We start from the raw sequence: 19,411 nt of genomic DNA on the forward strand, positions 1-19,411 counted from the left end.
ATCAAACAGGCAACAAGTAGTCAAAATAGGGAACGCCTTATCTAACCCTGCACCTGTTAACAGCGGTGTCCCCCAAGGCAGCGTTTTAGGACTCACACTCTTTATACTTTATATAAATGACCTTTGCGATCATATTATAAGCAACTGCGTTCTCTTTGCGGATGATGTAAAACTATTCAACACCACTGACAATGTTGCTACTCTACAAAAAGACCTTCACTGTGTGTCAGAAGGGTCAAACAATTGGCAACTCCAAATCTCAACCAACAAATGCTCTGTCTTACACATTGGCAAAAAAAAAAAAAAAAAATTCAGAACACAAAATACAAGCTGGGTGGATACGACCTAACAGGACCCTCACTCTGTCAAGGACCTTGGAATACTCATCTCAAATGATATAAATGCCAGAGCTCACTGTAACAGCATTGCTAAAAAAACATTAAGAGTTGTTAACCTAATCTTGCGGTAATATTGAACTGCAACCTAGGGCATACAAAACTTTTGCCAGACCAATCCTTGAATACAGCTCATCTGTCTGGAACCTGCACTGCATATTGGACATTAATACAATTGAGCGAGTCCAGAGATATTTCACAAGAAAAGTCCTCCACTCCTCTGCTCGCAACAAAATACCTTATGCCAGCAGACTTGAAAATTTGGGCTTAGACAACTTAGAACTTCACCGTCTTCGATCTGACCTAAGCACAGTACATAAAATCATCTGCTACAATGTCCTACCAGCAAATGAATACTTCAGCTTCAACCAAAACAATACAAGAGGACACAATAGATACAAACTCATGGTAAACCGATCCAAACTAGACTGCGGAAAATACGACTTCAGTAACAGAGTGGTCAACGCCTGGAATGCACTACCTGACTCTGTGGTTTCTTCTCCGAACCCCCAAAACTTTAACCTTAGACAGTCTACTGTTGACCTCACCCCATTCCTAAGAGGTCTGTAAGGGGCGTGCATAAGCGCACCAGGGTGCCTACCGTCCCTGTCCTATTGTTTTCTTTTAATCCTATCCTTTTCATGTATTTATAATTATGTTTACAGTTGTATCTGTCATCAAACACATGCTTGACGAAATACAAATAAATTAAATTAAATTTTAAAAAGGTCTGTTTTTTCAAATTGTCTTGGCCAGCCTCAGCTCCCCAATAAACTTGTCTCTGAAACATCCCGAATGGTTGGTTCTCCTGCAGTCAGCTCCAGGAAGGCAGGACTGGAGGATGCTGGAAAGAAGGGAAGGGAAAGAGGATCTTTGAGCCCTTCCCTCTCTCCCTCCCTCCCTCCCTCCCTCCCTCCCTTCCTTGCCTTGTTCTGGTCCATGCTGACAATCTCCAGGGAGAAAGCAAAGCTTCCCTGCCTGCCTTTGGCTGCAGATGAAGAAGAACTTCCAGCTCTTGGGAAGCTCCTGCTGGATGCCCCTATGCAGGAAAGGGAGGAAAGATGCTTGGAGATCTAACCTTCACCGGGAGAGAGATGCAGATCCCTGACGGCTGACAAGAGCTGTTTATTCTCTCCCGGTGGAATCCAGGCGACAGATGTCGGTCGAGCTGTCAGTCCCGCTCAGCGATGCAAATCCAATTCCTGCTCTGGTTGGCGAGGGAAACAGCTTGCATCCAGCCGGTGTTTAGCGCAGTAAGTAACTTTGAGAAAGTTGGTTTGGGGAACGGCTGTCGGCTTGCTGCAGGGCACGAGAGGGACGGAAGGACACCAAGGTCCTCGTTTCCCCCCACCCCACCCCCAGTTGGGTTATGGTTTACCAAGTCCCTGGAGGCTCAGAAAGCACACAGGAGGCTAGGCTGCCTTCCGATGCATGGAAAAATAAACCCTGCATGGGAAAAAAAAACAGGCATGTATCTGTTCAACCAGCCATTCACAATTTGTGTGGTTCTACAGCATCCTCTTTAGAAGGGAAGGGACAAAATAGGGTTGCATGTCTCCGGATACAACCTTTTGGGGGTAAAATCACCTAGTTCTACCTTACCAGGTTGCTTGGAAGCCTTATTAGACTGTCTAAAAGCTAGGAACCCTTCAAAAAACTCTCTAAGAATAGAATAGAATAGAATAGAATAGAGTAGAATTTTATTGGCCAAGTGTGATTGGACACACAAGGAATTTGTCTTGGTGCATATGCTCTCAGTGTACATAAAAGAAAGGATACGTTCATCAAGGTACAACATTTACAACACAATTGATGGTCAATAGATCAATATAAATCATAAGGATTGCCAGCAACAAGTTATAGTCATACAGTCATAAATGGAAAGAGATTGGTGATGGGAACTATGAAATGATTAATAGTAGTGCAGATTCAGTAAATAGTCTGACAGTGTTGAGGGAATTATTTGTTTAGCAGAGTGATGGCCTTCGGGAAAAAACTGTTCTTGTGTCTAGTTGTTCTGGTGTGCAGTGCTCTATAGCGTCATTTTGAGGGTAGGAGTTGAAACAGTTTATGTCCAGGATGCGAGGGATCTGCAAATATTTTCACGGCCCTCTTCTTGATTCGTGCAGTATACAGGTCCTCAATGGAAGGCAAGTTGGTAGCAATTATTTTTATATATATAAATATATATATTTTATAGCAATTAAGGCTGCTATCGTTAAGCTACAATCTTACTTTTTAATCGAAATTTCTATTAAACAGCCGACAGGGGGATTTTTTTGGGGGGGGGGGGGAATCGTATGCAAGTTTGCAACTTCCTCCAGCGCTTTCTGATGACCCTCCAAACACACCCAGTAGCTCGGCAATTTCGAAAGTTGAGGCTGTTTTGAATTTCGCATGATTAGCTGCAGATGTTCCCCTTGGTTAAAAGCGAAAGCTTAATCAGTTTGGAATTAAGTAATCCTGACAGGCTTTTGTCCATCCCATGATCTGAAATGCAATCAGTTTCTTGGTTTAGAAAACATGGCTAGGAATTTCTTCGGGCTTGTGTCGGTCGTTATTTTAAAACGAGACCCACTTCACCGTGTCCGAGATTAAAAAAAACCAACACATTAATATGCAAAGTATCCAGCTAAGGACGGACAACTATGATTGTAATGTGCTAAAGCAGAGAAAGACACAAAGGTAACCCCTCCTAGATATTCTTCGTCCCGGAAATATTGTCATCTAATGAAATTGATTTGCAACAGATTTGGGTCAAGCCAACGCAATCCTCCCCATATCAGCCTAATTAATTTAGTGTGGATCCAGCTGTGGGAAAGTCCCCGATTCAGATAGCTTAAAAAGAATTAGATAACTTGCAGGAATGGGTTGATTGACCATCAGTTAAAGCATCTCCCACGCAAAGGACCATCCGCCTCTGACGAGCAGGTGACAGGGTCACTCGGTGGAGGAAAATCAATTCCTGCATATATAGTGGATGAACTTTTTTTGACATCCTCTGTTGGAAAGTGGGCCAGATGGACTTGATGCTGCTGGGTGCTTTTATTGCTTGTTTTTTTTTTTTTAATTGAGTTATTCTGCTCACACTGGAACTAGTTCCTCCACCAAGCAAGGACTGTTACGGGTGATTTCCTTGAGGTGGTCTTCATGTTTTAAAAACTACGTTACTCCTCTATGCAGGAGATCTCTTAGTCAAGTCCGGGCACTTCCACATAGCATGGAATAATAATAATAATTATTATTATTTGGCCTGAAACTGCAGATCTAGTGGCAGTCTGTCCTTGTCGTGCCACGGTGCATCAGGCAGCATCCTCTGTTCAGAAATGACTGAGATGTTCTCCAAAGCAGAGTTGAAAGAAAGAAAATTGGGTTAGACACCTGGTGATTTTGATTCTTCCATCTCACGGTGACCACCGTTCTCTCTCTCTCTCTTTGTTGTGTCTGCGCCCCCCGAGCTGGGCCCCCTGCCAGAAAGTGACTCAGAAAGTGAGGGGGAAGGGCTGTCAGGACTTACCTCGGGAGCATCGGCTTCCCTGGCTCAGCTCCAGGAACCAGAGGCAGGCCAGGTGGAGGAGATAATGAGGCCTCCGTCCCCTGACTCTTCCCCCCACCCCAGGCCAACCCTCCAGACCTGGCTGATGGCAATCAGGCCTGGCTGGACCCTAGGTTTCGTAGACAGGAGAGGCAGGAACAACAGAAGCAGGGGTGGGCCAGGCCTAGGAAGTGCTGAGTCATGGAGCCACACCCCACAGGATGTAAAAGCAGCAAGGGCTGCTATAGCACTTCGTGGCAAGCAAACCAACTGCTTAGAGCTGAAGTCCTGTTTGTTCCTGGTTTTCTGGCTGACTCATCGGCATCAAGAGAGATAACAAGGTTGTAGAGAGTATGGTGGCATATCAGTTTCCCCTACACCTGGATGAAACCGTCTATCTAGACCCGTTCCAGTCCGGTTTCCGGCCCGGTTACAGCACGGAGACGGCTTTGGTCGCAGGATGATCTCTGAGGCCAGGGATAGGGTTGTTCCTCTGCCCTGGTCCTATTAGACCTCTCAGCGGCTTTCGATACCATCGACCATGGTATCCTGCTGCGCCGGTTGGAGGGATTGGGAGGAGGCACCGCTTATCGGTGGTTCTCCTCCCATCTCCGGCCGGTCGCAGTCAGTGTTGACAGGGGCAGAGGTCGGCCCGAGGTGCCTCACTTGTGGGTGCCGCAGGGTCGATCCTCTCGCCTTCTGTTTAACATCTACATGAAGCCGCTGGGTGAGATCATCAGTGGTTTCGGCGTGAGGTATCAGCTGTATGCGGATGACACCCAGCTGTACCTTTCCACGCCGGACCACCCCAACGGTTATCAAGTGCTGTCCCGTGTCTGGAGGCCGACGGGTCTGGATGGGGAGAAACAGGCTCAAGCTCAATCCTCCAAGACAGAGTGGCTGTGGATGCCGCATCCCGCACAGTCAGCTAACCATGCTGACCATCGGTGGCGAGTCATTGGCCCCGGCGGAGGGGTGCGCAACTTAGGCGCCCTCCTGGATGAACGGCTGTCTTTAGAAGACCATTTGACGGCCGCCTCCAGGAGAGCGCTTTACCAGGTTCGCCTGGTACGCCAGTTGCGCCTTTCTGGACCGGGATGCCCTGTGCACGGTCACCACGCACTCGTGACGCCCCGCCTGGATTACTGCAATGCTCTCACATGGGGCTCCCTTGAAGGGCATCCGAGGCTGCAGTTAGTCCAGAATGCAGCTGCGCTGATGATAGAGGAGCCCTCGTGGCTCCCACATAACACCCATCCTGCGCAGGCTGCACTGGCTACCTGTGGTTTTCCGGTGCGCTTCAAGGTGTTGGTGACCACCTTTAAAGCGCCCATGGCATAGGGCCGGGTTATTTACGGGACCGCCTACTGCTACCGAATACCTCTCATCGACCCGCGCCTCACAGGAGGGACTCTCAGGTGCCGCCAGCGAGGCAATGTCGCCTGGTGGCGCCCAGGGGAGGGCCTTCTGTGGGGCTCCCACCCTCTGGAACGAACTGCCCGCGGGACTTCGCCAACTTCCGGACCTTCGGACCTTCCGCCGTGAGCTCAAAACATACTTATTTCATTGCGCAGGACTGAGTTAGGTTTTAATTAATGGGTTTTAAGTGGGGTTTTATTTTTTATATTTTTAATTATTTTAATTGTTAGGCTTTATAATAAGTTTTTTAATTGTTTTTTAGATTGTATTTATCTGTTTTTTAAATGCCTGTAAACCGCCCTGAGTCCTGTGGGAGATAGGGCGGTATATAAATTTGAACAATAAATAAATAAATAAATAAATAAATAACAGAGACACTTGGAAGACGCTCGCTAGTTTGCTGCCAGAGCTGATAGTTGCCGGCTAATTAAGTCATTGCTCGGACTGAGGCGAGGGGGATAGAACACTCTGCCTCTGTTAACCTTCTTCTCTCTCCCCCTCCCCACCCCCAATTTCCCTTTGTTAGCGTTGTTCAGATGCTGCTTCAGCTCCTCCATGATCATCCTGAGAGATGCCTATTCTCGCTGGAAGCAAAGAACATGACTACAGTTTTGCTTCCAGCAAATCTTGGAGCCATCTGCTTCCCATCACAGGGGTCAAGTCCCCTCCCACCAAAGGGATCCATTACCAGAAGTTCCAGAGAATTTACTGCTCAGATCAACTCCGAGCTGTCGATGCCAAGAAGGAGGTCATGATCAACGTTGGTGGCAGCAAATACCTCCTACCTTGGAGCACCCTGGACGAGTTCCCTTCTTCCAGGCTGAGCAAACTGAAATCGTGCAACAGCTATGAAGAAATCACCCAGATCTGTGACGACTATGATGAAGACACCCATGAATTCTTCTTTGACCGGAGCCCAAGTGCTTTTGGGATGATCGTCAGCTTCCTGGCGGCGGGCAAACTGATGCTCCTTCATAATACGTGTGCCCTGTCCTTTCGAGAGGAGTTAAAATATTGGGGGATCGCGGAGTCGAGGTTGGAGAACTGCTGTTTCCAGAAGCTCCTTCAAAAGGTGGAGGAACTGTCGGAGGAGCACAAAGAAGATGAACTGCAGAGGGCCAAGTTGGTGGCCTGTACCCAGAAGGAGGAGACCAGATATGGCCGTTTCATGAACAACTTGAGGGACATGGTGGAAAACCCCCAGTCGGGTCTCCCTGGGAAAATCTTTGCTTGTCTCTCCATTCTCTTTGTGGCAACCACAGCAATAAGCCTTTGTGTCAGCACTATGCCAGACTTGAGGGAAGAAGAAGACAGGGTAAGGACGGTCTACTTGCAAAATAAATCAAAGACTTAGGACTTCAACTCCCAGAGTTCCTCAGTCAGCAAAGCTTTGCTGGCTGAGGAACTCTGGGAGTTGAAGTTCACAAGTCTTAAAGCTGCCAATGTTGGAGACCCCTGGTCTATGCTCAATAGACCATTAGAGTTTAGAGCTGATATTTCAAAGCTGTCTCTTGGCAGGAGACTTGGCTCTCTGTATCTATGGACCTATGCCTGCTCAGTGTAGGTCAAAGATCAGGGCCATACCACACATCTGGATGTCAGGTTGAGCAGTTGGCTTTTGGAGCTGTCCAACGTTGAGTAGTAAAGCATCATTTCTTTTCCCCCTGAATTTCTACAGACATTCTCTTGAAAAGATGAGGGATAAATAGCAGCTTTGAAGTATGGTAAGGGCTCTTTACCCTTAAATACCCACCCCAAACACTACCCAGTTGTTCCTTTATTTTGAGCCTCTCCCCTTCATTAGAAAAAGACTTTGAAAGTTGCCATCATGAAGACTAAACCAGTCATTCTCAACCTATCAGCCATCACAAATACTGCACAGTCACCTCTAATATCTACTGCCCGCTTAATAGTGGCTGGTGTGTAAGTGGTTCTTCTAACCACAGTCCCAGGCAGCTCTGAGCTAGATCCAAACTTCGCTGAAGGTAACAAGCTGTCAACACAAAGTTCTCTGACCAAACTCTTAACTGTCCAGAATATTCAAAAGATGGTGCGGGCCATGATCTAGAAAGCGAGAGAGAGAGAGAGAGAGGGTTTGAGAGAGGGAGAGGGAGAGGGAGAGGGAGTCAGGGAGGAGAGAGGAGAGACAAAGAGAGCGCGAAGAGAGAGATGGAGTCTGGGAGGAGAGAGAAGAGAAAAAGAGAGAGAGAGGGAGGGAGGCAGGGAGGAGAGAAAAGAGAGAAAAGAGAGAGAGAAGAAAGAGGGGGTAGGCAGGAGGAGAGAAAAGAAACAAAGAGAGCGAAGAGAGAGAGTCAGGAAAGAGAGAGAGAGAGAGAGAGGAGGCAGGAGAGAGAGAGAGAGAGAGAGAGAGAAGAGAGAGAGAGAGAGAGACAGAAACAGGGAGAGAGAGAGGAGAGAGAGAGAAAGAGGGAGGGAGGGAGGGAGGAGAGAGAGAGAGAGGAAGGGAGAAAGGGAGAGGAGAGGAGTCAGGAGGAGAGAAGAGACAAAGAGAGTGCGAAGAGAGATGGAGGCAGGAGGAGAGAGAGAAAGAGAGAGAAAAGAAAAAGGGGGTGGGCAGGAGGAGAGAAAAGAAACAAAGAGAGAGCGAAGAGAGAGAGGGAGACAGGAAAGAGAGAAGAGAGAGAGAGAGAGAGGAGGAGAGAGAGAGAGGAGAGAGAGAGAGAGAGAGAGAGAAGAAGAGAGAGAGAGAGAAGACAGAAACAGGGAGAGAGGTAGATAGGAGAGAAGAGAGGGAGGGAGGGAGGGAGGAGAGAGAGAGAGAGGAAGGGAGGGAGAGAGGGAGAGGGAGAGGGAGAGGGAGTCAGGGAGGAGAGAGAAGAGACAAAGAGAGCGCGAAGAGAGAGATGGAGGCAGGAGGAGAGAGAGAAAGAGAGAGAGAGAAAGAGGGGTAGGCAGGAGGAGAAAAGAAACAAAGAGAGAGCGAAGAGAGAGAGGGAGTCAGGAAAGAGAGAGGAGAGAGAGAGAGAGAGGGAGGGACGCAGGAGGAGAGAAAAGAGAGAAAGAGAGAGAGAAGAGAAAGAAGAGAGAGAGGGAGGAGAGAGAAGACAGAAACAGGGAGAGAGGTAGGTAGGAGAGAAGAGAGAGAAAGAGGGAGGGAGGGAGGGAGGGAGGGAGGGGGAGAGAGAGAGAGAGAGAGAGAGAGAGAGAGAGAGAGAGAGAGAGCACTTCAGTTCAACCAACCTGGATCTCCAAGGCAAACTCCCCTGATCTTGCGCCCTAACAGATGGGGTAGGACTACAAATTCCAGTATTGCCCAAATGACCAAAAAGTTACTGTCCAATCTATTTTAAGCCTATTGATGGAGATAGGTTTGAGGCCCTGTTTTGTAAGGGTTATGTGAGGTTCATTTCAAAGAAGTGACACTATGCTATTCTTTAATTTCTGGCCCATGTTTTGATTTCACAATCAAGTTTTTGATTTGATTGATGCGACTAGTTAGCCATTGGGCATCCTAGATGGAACATCTTCATCCAAGGTAGCTAACTTGATAGACTTCATCTAGCAATACTTCTTTCTGAGTAAACATGCCTACCATCCAGATTTAGACTTGGGGGTTGGAGGCAGAATCCATAAGCAAGAACGTGGCTACGAAAGCACACCTTGCTACAGGTGTCATTCAAGAGTTCTTATTTTTTCCTCTTTTTTTGCACTGCCTGACTGTTGTCCATACATTTTTACCTACCACGGAGGGCGTGGCATTGAAAAAGCCATGAGGTCTTTGAGCTGAATGATCAAGGTGCAAAAATGATGTTGAAGGCCACCGTGTCAATTGATATGGTGGCAGATGTGATATTCAGCAGGTTCTAAAAGGTTCTGGAGAACTGGTAGCGGAAATTTTGAGTAGTTCAGAGACTGGCAAATACCACCTCTGGCTGGCTGCAGATTGAGGTGGGAATGGAGATTTTGCAGTATCCTTCCCCTGGAGTGAGGTGGGAATGGAGATTTTGCAGTGTCCTTCCTCTGGAGTGGGGTGGGAATGGAGATTTTGCAATATCCTTCCCCTGGAGTGGGGTGGGAATGGAGATTTTGCAATATCCTTCCCCTGGAGGGGGATGGGAATAAAGATTTTGCAGTGTCCTTCCCCTGGAGTGGGGTAGGAATGGAGATTCTGCAGTATCCTTCCCCTGGAGTGGGGTGGGAATGGAGATTTTGCAGTGTCCTTCCCCCGGAGTGGGGTGGGAATGGAGATTTTGCAGTGTCCTTCCCCCGGAGTGGGGTGGGAATGGAGATTTTGCAGTGTCCTTCCCCTGGAGTGGGGTGGGAATGGAGATTTTGCAGTGTCCTTCCCCTGCCATGCCCACCACACGCCCACCAAACCACACCACACCCACCAAGTCGCGCCCACAGAGCCAGTAGTAAAAAAAAATTGGATTTCACCACTGCATGGTGGCCTTCAGAAACCCTTTACAGCTTGCTCATTTTCTTTGAAAGGGAAATGTTGGAGGTGGATGAGTACACCTGAAATTCCACGCATCGCTTTCCTCGATTTAGTGGAACGCAACAGGACTTGTTTCTTGAATGTTTTGCTGTCCATCTCCCATTTCCTCTGAGAAGATGCTGTCACTGATCTGAAACTTAACCTTGGGAGAGTGCATCATCCACATGGAGGCATGTTTTAATGACAGATGGAGGGAGCAATTAAAACAGATTTCAGATCAAAACATTGTTCAATTGGCCCTGAGTTTTACAAGAAGAATATTTACGTTTTTACATGTATCAGTCACCTGTAGAACCAGAAGTGGATGGATAGCAGTGGTGAAATTCAATTTTTTTTTTACTGGTTCTGTGGGAGTGGCTTGGTGGGCTTGGTGTGGCTTGGTGGGCGTGGCAGGGGAAGGATATTTCAAAATCTCCATTCCCACCCCACTCTGGGACCAGCCAGAGGTGGTATTTTCCGGTTCTCCGAACTGCTCAAAATTTCCACTACCGGTTCTCCAGAACCTGTCAGAACCTGCTGGATTTCACCCCTGATGGATAGGCAGATAAGATAAGTAGATGTATGGACGTATGTAGCTTTTCTGGATGCTTCCATCCAAGGCATGCATTATTTATGGACTGACATCCCCAAGGCCTGAGGCTTCGAGAGAATCAAGAAAGGATGAAAGGGAGAGTGAGTGAAGCTGACAATGGAAGCACTATAATGCATATATATATATATATATATATATATATATATATATATATATATATATATATATATATATATATATATATATCCCCATTTTCTTCATTTTCTCTGAAGGCAAAGGGTGGCAAGGAGTGGTAGATTTTCATAGGGAAATAAGGGTGGGGAAATAGGTTATCCTTTCTTTAAGATTGCCAGCTGACCTGAAATAACAACAGCAATAACAACAAAAATCCAACCAGAAATAATTCTCTCTCTCTCTCTCTGTGTGTGTGTGTGTGTGTGTGTGTGTGTGTGTTTAACAAGGAGATGATCTGCAGAATTCAGCTGCAGGAATTTTTGACAAGAAGAAGGTGAACAGGTTCATTGCCCAATGTTTACGGAAAAAGCTCCTGGTAACAACAGAAAAAGGCTGAAAAATGGATGGAATGGTGTTTTAGCCCTCTATCATGGTGCTGAAGAACTCATTATAGCTTGGATTTGATACGGTGACATCTTCCAATTTTATCCATCCATCCATCCATCCACCCACCCACCCGCCCACCCACCTACCTACCTATTTTCTTATCTTCTTATCTAGCTATCATCTCTCTCTCTCTCTCTCCATCCTACCTATAATCTCTCTCTCTCTCTCTCCCCATCCACCCATCTACCCATCTACCTATTCATCCATCCATCCATCCGTCCATCTGTCCATCTATCCATCCACCCACCCACCAACCCACCCATCCATCCAATTTTGACATTGCTCCATACATTCAAAGTTCGCTTTCCTAAGATTGTTACGAAGGGTCCCCTTTTCCAGGATCGTACCAAGATTGTTCTTGCAATTTCACCTTGTGACCAACTCCAGATATAATAGCCTGTCTAAGGCCAAGCTACAATCTTGATGTGCCAGATCTTTGGAACTCAATGTGCTGGCACACACAAAAAAGGGGGGATTCTGGAAACATCTCCCAAAACTGTGAAGAGGAAGAGGGAATTGCCCTTAGTCTACCTTTTAAAGATGGATATATCTTTTTCTTAAAAAAAAAAAGAAACACCAAAAAACGATTACACTTTTCCTGGTTCTATACCACCCTTTCTGCCAAAGGTTTCTCCACCTATTCCACTTAACATAACATAACATAACATCAGAGTTGGAAGGGACCTTGGAGGCCTTCTAGTCCAACCCCCTGCCCAGGCAGGAAACCCTACACCATCTCAGTCAGATGGTTATCCAACATTTTCTTAAAAATTTCCAGTGTTGGAGCATTCACAACTTCTGAAGGCAAGTCGTTCCACTTATTAATTGTTCTAACTGTCAGGAAATTTCTCCTTAGTTCTAAGTTGCTTCTTTCCTTGATCAGTTTCCACCCATTGCTTCTTGTTCTACCCTCAGGTGCTCTGGAGAACAGCCCAACTCCCACTTCTCTGTGGCAGCCCCTGAGATATTGGAACACTGCTATCATGTCTCCCCTAGTCCTTCTTTTTGTTAAACTAGACATACCCAGTTCCTGCAACCGTTCTTCATATGTTTTATCCTCCAGTCCCCTAATCATCTTTGTTGCTCTTCTCTGCACTCTTTCTAGAGTCTCAACATCTTTTTTACATCGTGGCGACCAAAACTGGGTGCAATATTCCAAGTGTGGCCTTACCAAGGCATTATAAAGTGGTACTAACACTTCACGTGATCTTGATTCTATCCCTCTGTTTATGCAGCCCAGAACTGTGTTGGCTTTTTTAACAGCTGCTGCACACTGCTGGCTCATATCTAGATGGTTATCCACTAGGACTCCAAGATCCCTCTCACAGGTACTACTATTGAGCAAGGTACCACATATCCGGTACCTGTGCATTTTGATTTTTTGGCCTAAATGTAGAACCTTACTTTTTTCACTGTTGAATTTCATTTTGTTAGATAGCGCCCAATGTTCAAGTCTGTCAAGATCTTTCTGTAACTTGAGCCTATCTTCTGGAGTGTTGGCTATTCCTGCCAGCTTGGTGTCATCTGCAAATTTGATGAGTTCCCCATCTATCCCCTCGTCCAAGTCATTGACTTAAAAGAGTCATGTCACACAATCTTAAGTGAAAGGAAATTAAACTTAATGGCTGACTGTGCATTTAATCCTGGTCTGTCTTTTCAACATCCAGTGAGCTAGTGATCATATCACATTGCCAGTCATATCCTATCAAAACAGTTGCCTCCTAATCTCTTTTTTTTTTCCCCTGCCCCAGAAATGAGCTTAAAAGATATTTTCTTCTTAGGTGGAACTCCCTTTTTAAAACTTCCTAATGCTTTCTAAAATCAGATCTCTGCTTTGGGGAGGGAAAGAGGGAATAGTTGTATAACCTTTAGTGTTAAATAGCATTACTAAATAAAACCTTCCCAATGATCCATAAAGAACAGTTCTTACTGGGGCTTATGGTTTTATTTATTGCTTAAGGAAGAGGGAGATATGTAGGTTTACGTTTGGTGCTGCTACACGCTGTAGCTTCTTACTAACAGTGTTGTTGTTTTTTAAAAAAATTTCCCAGTTCTCACCTTGAGTGGCTTGATTTAGCTTGGATTAATTATTCAAATATAACCAGCAATGCAGAAAAAAAATGTGACTCAGAGGCCCTTCTAATAGGAATGCAGCTGCGAGAGGCTTCAGTCGTTTTCAGATGGTTATAAGTGGTAGGAGAATTTTGATGTCAAATACCTAATCATTTATTTATTGAGGAAAAATCTCTAGCAATTTTAAGGAAGGAGAATGTCAACCTTCAAAACATTGTTAATACATCCAGATTGTTGGGTTTTTTTTTTATTACGGTACCTAGTTAGCCAGTCAAAAGATTTGAACTCCAAATTGATTCTCACTCTTTGGCTAAAACCATCATACTCAGAAATACCAGCAGCCTTTCTAAGTTTGAGGGGCTGTCACAGGGAAGATGGGGGTCTGTCTATTCTCCAAAACATCTGAGGATGGGACAAGAAGTGATGGGTGGAAGTTTATCGAAGAGGGATCCAATCTAGAACTAAGGAGAAATTCTCCTGAGAATAATTAATCAATAGAATGGATTGCCTCCGGAATTGGTGGGTGCTTCATCACTGGAGCTTTTCAAGAAGAGATTGGACAGCCATTGTCTAGAATGGTATAAGGCCATGATGGCGAATCTATAGCACACGTGCCCAAAGTGGCATGTAAAGCCAAGTTGCCCGAATGGGGTGAAGTCAACAGTAGACAGTTTAAGCTTAAAGTTTTGGGGGTTTGGGGAAGAAACAGAGTCAGGTAGTGCATTCCAGGCATTGACAACTCTGCTGCTGAAGTCGTATTTTCTGCAATCAAGTTTGGAGCGGTTTACCTTGAGTTTGTATCTATTGTGTGCTCATATATTGTTGTGGTTGAAGCTGAAGTAGTCATTGACAGATAGGACATTGAGGTAGATAATTTTATGTATGATAAAATTTCTTACAACTTTCTTACAACTTCCCATTGGCCAGACCTGACATCAAAACGGAATTTTCCCTGGATAGTCAAGCTTCAGAGCAAGAATTCTAGTCTTCATCACCACATGGTGCTTTTTTAAGATCCAGGTGGTCAAGATTACCTTCAAAGACCATTGGATGGCATTTGATACTGGACTTAATGTGCTGTGTTTTTGGTCTTCTCGTGTGTTTATTAAAATGGATGGGAATAACAAGGATTAGGTAGCGAAGCAAGTGCAAAGTCCATTTCTGAAATCAGAGTGTGGGTGTTATCAACTTTGCATGACCGCTGAGTAAAATATGCTTTGAAGCCAAGAGTTTCTTACTAGTATGCCTTATAGGGTTGGAGATTTCTCTGCTGAGAATCAGAGGAACTCACACCCACAAACAGTGTTGACTCATTGATCTCCTTATTTGTCATATTTCTTTGAAAAAAATCTTTTCCAGATCCGTTAGAAACCTTGTCATCCACAATTTATTCTGAATACACCAGTTTCATGACTTCTGGAAGGTGTTAGTCTGGGGAGAGTAAATATTTATGACCAACCGGTCCTTCAAAAATTTTCAGCTAATTTTTTCCAGCAGATCTTCTTCCAAGGAATGCATTTCCTAAAATTACACAATTAAAACATGCCAGCAAAACCCAATCTATATCCTTGCAATTAATTTCAATGCAATCATCACTCTGCATTGCAGTGTTTACTTCTTACGAATTTTGTCTCTTGTCAATTGGGCAGAGCTAGCTAGTTTGTACAGCTTTATCCATTTCCTTTTTGTGTGTGTGTGTGTGTGTGTGTGTGTGTGTGTGCTGTGTATGTGATGAGTATTAATTGTTTACAGTAAAATTACAGAACTTGTAGGGAAAAGCATAATTTTGCTTTGAATACTGGCAAGCTTTTTCGCAGGTTGGAGGGTGGGACTGGTGATCGCATCAAATTGATAATCCTAATTTTCATATGGAAGGAGATAGATAGGCAGACAGACTGATACTGTAGACTGGATAGATAGATAGATAGATAGATAGATAGATAGATAGATAGATAGATAGATAGATAGATAGATAGATAGATAGATAATGGATGAATGGATGGATGAGTGGATGGGTGGATGATAGAGATAGATTGATGGATTGATGGATGGATGGATAGATAGATAGATAGATAGATAGTTAGATAGATAGATAGATAGATAGATAGATAGGTAGGTAGGTAGGTAGGTAGATGGATGTTTGTGGGTTGGTGGGTGGGTGGGTGGGTGAATGATGAAGACAGACAGACAGATACGATAGATAGATAGATAGATAGATAGATAGATAGATAGATAGATAGATAGATAGATAGATAGATGTTATTTTCACAGGAAAAGAATTTTCTGAAGTTCCAAATATAGCATCTGGCTGGTAGGAGGCTAGACCATGAGATAAGATCACCCACAGGGAGTTGTTCCCCAGGGAATCCTGGGATGTGACATTTCGTGAGGCGCAAGGGAGATATTTCATAGGAATCCCCAACAAGAACACCAGCTGGCTTTCTGCTCAGTTGTTGGCCTTCCTTGGATGCTGTTGGAAAGAAGATATTAAGCTGGAAAGGCTTTTGATTTGTTTTTGCAAGAACTGGTCTCATGTTCTACAATGGTCAAGATGCTTCAGGGACCATACAAATAAATACACGGGTCAAGACTGCCAATTCTGCTTCTGTCGAACCAGATAGCTCATGGGGCATGGCCTATTCCGAGAAAACCTGGCCACTATTGTCTCATCTTTCTATAAGGGACTCTCTGCGAGCAAGAAACATATTTTACTTCCAAGTGGTGAGAAGTCTTCCCAAAGACAACAATATTAAGTTCATTGCTCTTCATGCCCTGGACTCCATTAGGAAGGAAATGGTTATATTGCATCTTATTGTAAGCAACTGAAATCCTTCAGCTAAAAGAGTGGCTTAATGAAAAGGAATGAGCTAATGTCCCTAATGGTTCTTGTTTGAAGATAGGGCCATATTTTCGTTGCTGTTAGAATGCTTTTGAGTTCTTTAAGAAGATTCAATGAGTTGTGCATTTTAGCCCAGATACATAGATAGATATATGTTGGAGGAGAAGGAATGGGGGTGGAGTGAAAACCTAGAAGTTTTCTCTCTGTTAACACTATGCTCTAAACTAGGGCATGTAAAACCTTTGCCAGACTTATATTTGAATACTGCTCACCTGCCTGGAACCCTCATGTATTTCAAACATCATTACATTAGAGAGGGTCCAGAGATATTTTACTAGGAGAGTTCTCAAATCTTCTGCTCGAAATAAAATTCCCTATCCCACCAGGCTTGAAATTTTAGGTCTGGATAGCCTCGAACTATGCCGTCTACATTCCAAACTATGCTTAGTTCATAAGATTATTTACCAAAACCTTCTACCTGTAAATGAGTACTTTCATTTCAACCATAATAACACAAGGGCTATCAATAGATTCAAACTCAAAGTAATTCGCTCTAATCTTGATTGTAGGAAAGATGACTTCTGCAATAGAGTAGTCAATGTCTGGAACACGCTACCTGATCCTGTTGTTAGTCTCGCTAATGCCCATACCTTTTACCGTAAACTGTCTACTGTGGACCTTTCATGTTTCTTAAGAGGTCCCTAAGGGGGAGTGCATAAGCGCACCAGCATGCCTACCGTCCCTGTCCTGCTGTTCCCAATTATATGTAATCATTCTATGTGTTTATGCCTCTGTTTTGCCTATTTATATCCTTTTAATTGTGCCAATTTTTTTCATGTGTCCAGGTCTATGTCTGTACTGTTACTTGTTTCCTTGTTCTTGTTGACAAATAAATAAATAAATAAAATAATCTCTATATAGCCACAAGTCCAACCCCTCTTGAGTGTCATTGACCCTGATCTAATTCTAACCAGGTGTCATCCGTTAGTTGAGAAGATTCCTGTGCAGAAGCTTTTAACAATAGATCAGTTTATCTGAATCTTCAACCTGGTTTAAATGACAGAGATAGTTAGATATAGGCAAGATAGATAGAAATTTCCATGGGAAGGTAAGAGTTTTGGGTGTCTATAACAGAGTTGGAAGTCTTCTAATCCAACCCACAGCTCAAGCAAGAAACCCTATACCAATTGAGACAAAGGGATGTCCAGTGAAGGAGCACCCACAACTTCAGGAGGCAAGTCGTTCCACTGATTAACTGTTCTAACTCTCGGGAAATTTCTCCTTATTTCTAAGTTGGATCTTTCTTTGATAGGTTTCTATCCGTTACTTCTTATCCTGCCTTCTGGTCGGGAGTGCTATTCATTTACTTTCCCTACCGGTTCGCAAATATGAGCATGTACACATGTGCGGTCGCTTCGCTCATACGTGCTCCGTCGATGCATGCGCCAGCCCTCCTGCGCATGTGCTTTGCTGACGCATGGGCCTTCCGCGCATGTGCTCAGCCTCAAAAACGTGCCTAAATAGAATGGCATAGATCCAGGGCAGGCCCACCTGCGATTTCCGCTACCGGTTTGGGTGAAATTGGCTGAATACCTCCTCCGCTTCTGGTGCTTTGGAGAATAGGTTAACCCCCTCTTCTTTGTAGCAGCCCCATAGATATTGGAACACTGCTATCGTATCGCTCCTAGTCCTTCTTTTCATTAAACTGCTGTACAATAAAACCGCAGGATATTAACACTCTTTTCGCTTTTTCCCCTTTTTCTGCATCCAGGGTGAATGTTCCCAAAAGTGCTACTATATCTTCATCATAGAGACCATCTGCGTCTCCTGGTTCTCCTTGGAATTTTGCCTGCGGTTCATCCAAGCCAAGAGCAAATGCCAATTTTTCAAAGGGCCCTTGAACATTATCGACTTCCTGGCCATTTCTCCTTATTACGCCTCCTTGATCATGGGGGACGATGATGTTTTGGAGCACGACCACCGCCCGGGTGGGAACTCTTATTTTGAGAAAGTGGGTTTGGTACTACGGGTCTTACGGGCGCTGAGGATACTGTACGTCATGCGCCTGGCGAGGCACTCTTTGGGCTTACAAACCATAGGCCTCACCATGCAGAGGTGCACTCGTGAATTTGGCCTCCTGATGCTCTTCTTGTGCGTGGCCATCGCCCTGTTTTCTCCCCTGGTCTACCTTGCAGAGAATGAATCTGGCAAGGTCCTGGAGTTTACCAGCATCCCGGCCTCCTATTGGTGGGCGATCATCTCCATGACTACGGTGGGGTACGGCGACATGGTCCCGAGAAGCGTTCCAGGCCAGATGGTGGCTCTCAGTAGCATCTTGAGTGGGATTCTAATTATGGCCTTTCCAGCTACCTCCATCTTCCATACCTTCTCCCATTCCTATGCGGAGCTGAGGAAACGGCACAAGCGACTCCACGCCCAACTCTCGAGAATCAAAAGTGCCAACACGATCAGCGAAAGAGATATCTTCAACGAGAGCGAGAGTTTCGCTTCGGACGATAGCGAATACCCCATCAAGTACATCTTCAAAGGATAAGGCTCATCTCCTTGGCTACGGAACATGGACTTCAAAGCCGCCGCCACCACCACCATCACCGATTTGCCGGGCCTTCCTCCCAAAGATGATAGGTAGTCTTCAGCTCTTGCCATCCACCTCTTGCAACCCACCTTTTGCTGAGATGCAGCCATGGATGCCTGGGTGAGATCAGACAGAAATGGACAAGATTACTATCTGTAGAGTGGAACGGAGACTATCAAATCCTGCTGCTGTCTTCAGCATCTGAAAAGAAACCTGACTTGTTGGGCCTATCAAGTTGCAGTCCTACAGAAGATAGCCTTCTGTAAACTGGGGATTTTCAGCGTGTAGAGCTGTAAGTCCCCATCTTCTCCGCTGGACTGTGTTCGAGATGATAGAAGTTTGAGTCCCGGGCTTCCAGAGCTTTGCCAGAGCAAAAACGCTGCACTAAAGTGTCACGAAACATTGCTAAAGCTTGGTTAGATTTAGCTTGGGTTAACTTGTTTGTGATGCGGTGATGTGCAGCCCATTTAGGAATCCGGTATATTGGAGGACTCCCCCATTTAGTTATCAAATGGTGCAAACCGGCCTCAAATCCAATCAGATGGCTCTTGGACAAGGTGTAAACTAAGAGAGGAAAGAATAGCCTTTCTGATCACTGCTCATCCTAGCTCTTATGTGTCCATTTGTCCCTCTCCTCTCCTCTCCTCTCCTCTCCTCTCCTCTCCTCTCCTCTCCTCTCCTCTCCTCTCCTCTCCTCTCCTCTCCACTCCTCTTTCCTTCCCTCCTGTCTCCTCCCTTCCCCTTCCCCTTCCCTTTCCCCCTTCTCTTCTCTTCTCTTCTCTTCTCTTCTCTTCTCTTCTCTTCTCTTCTCTTCTCTTCTCTTCTCTTCTCTTCTCTTCTCTTCTCTTCTCTTCTCTTCTCTTCTCTTCTCTTCTCTTCTCCTAGCTGCTTTCTTTTTTTTCCTTTCCCTTTTTCTCCTTCCCTTCCCTTTCCCCCTCCTTA

At 45.1% G+C, this 19,411-nt stretch overlaps 1 protein-coding gene across 1 annotated transcript; it reads left to right on the plus strand.

The window, feature by feature from the left end:
- The first annotated feature begins 1,357 nt into the window (after nucleotides 1-1,357).
- On the plus strand, nucleotides 1,358-19,155 carry KCNG4 (potassium voltage-gated channel modifier subfamily G member 4). Its single transcript, XM_058155308.1, has 3 exons — nucleotides 1,358-1,648; nucleotides 5,876-6,664; nucleotides 17,645-19,155. The coding sequence occupies exons 2-3, from the start codon at nucleotides 5,921-5,923 to the stop codon at nucleotides 18,425-18,427; spliced, it is 1,527 nt and encodes a 508-aa protein (XP_058011291.1). The 5' UTR covers nucleotides 1,358-1,648; nucleotides 5,876-5,920; the 3' UTR covers nucleotides 18,428-19,155.
- Nucleotides 19,156-19,411: the final 256 nt, after the last annotated feature.

Source organism: Ahaetulla prasina, chromosome 12 (genome assembly GCF_028640845.1).
Source record: "Ahaetulla prasina isolate Xishuangbanna chromosome 12, ASM2864084v1, whole genome shotgun sequence".
Taxonomy (NCBI): Eukaryota; Metazoa; Chordata; class Lepidosauria; order Squamata; family Colubridae; genus Ahaetulla; species Ahaetulla prasina.

Coding starts and splice junctions, on each gene's coding strand:
- KCNG4 (XM_058155308.1), top strand. CDS start 5,921: ATGCCTATTCTCGCTGGAAGCAAAGAACATGACTACAGTTTTGCTTCC. Junction 6,665..17,644: donor TGAGGGAAGAAGAAGACAGG/GTAAGGACGGTC, acceptor TTCTGCATCCAG/GGTGAATGTTCCCAAAAGTG.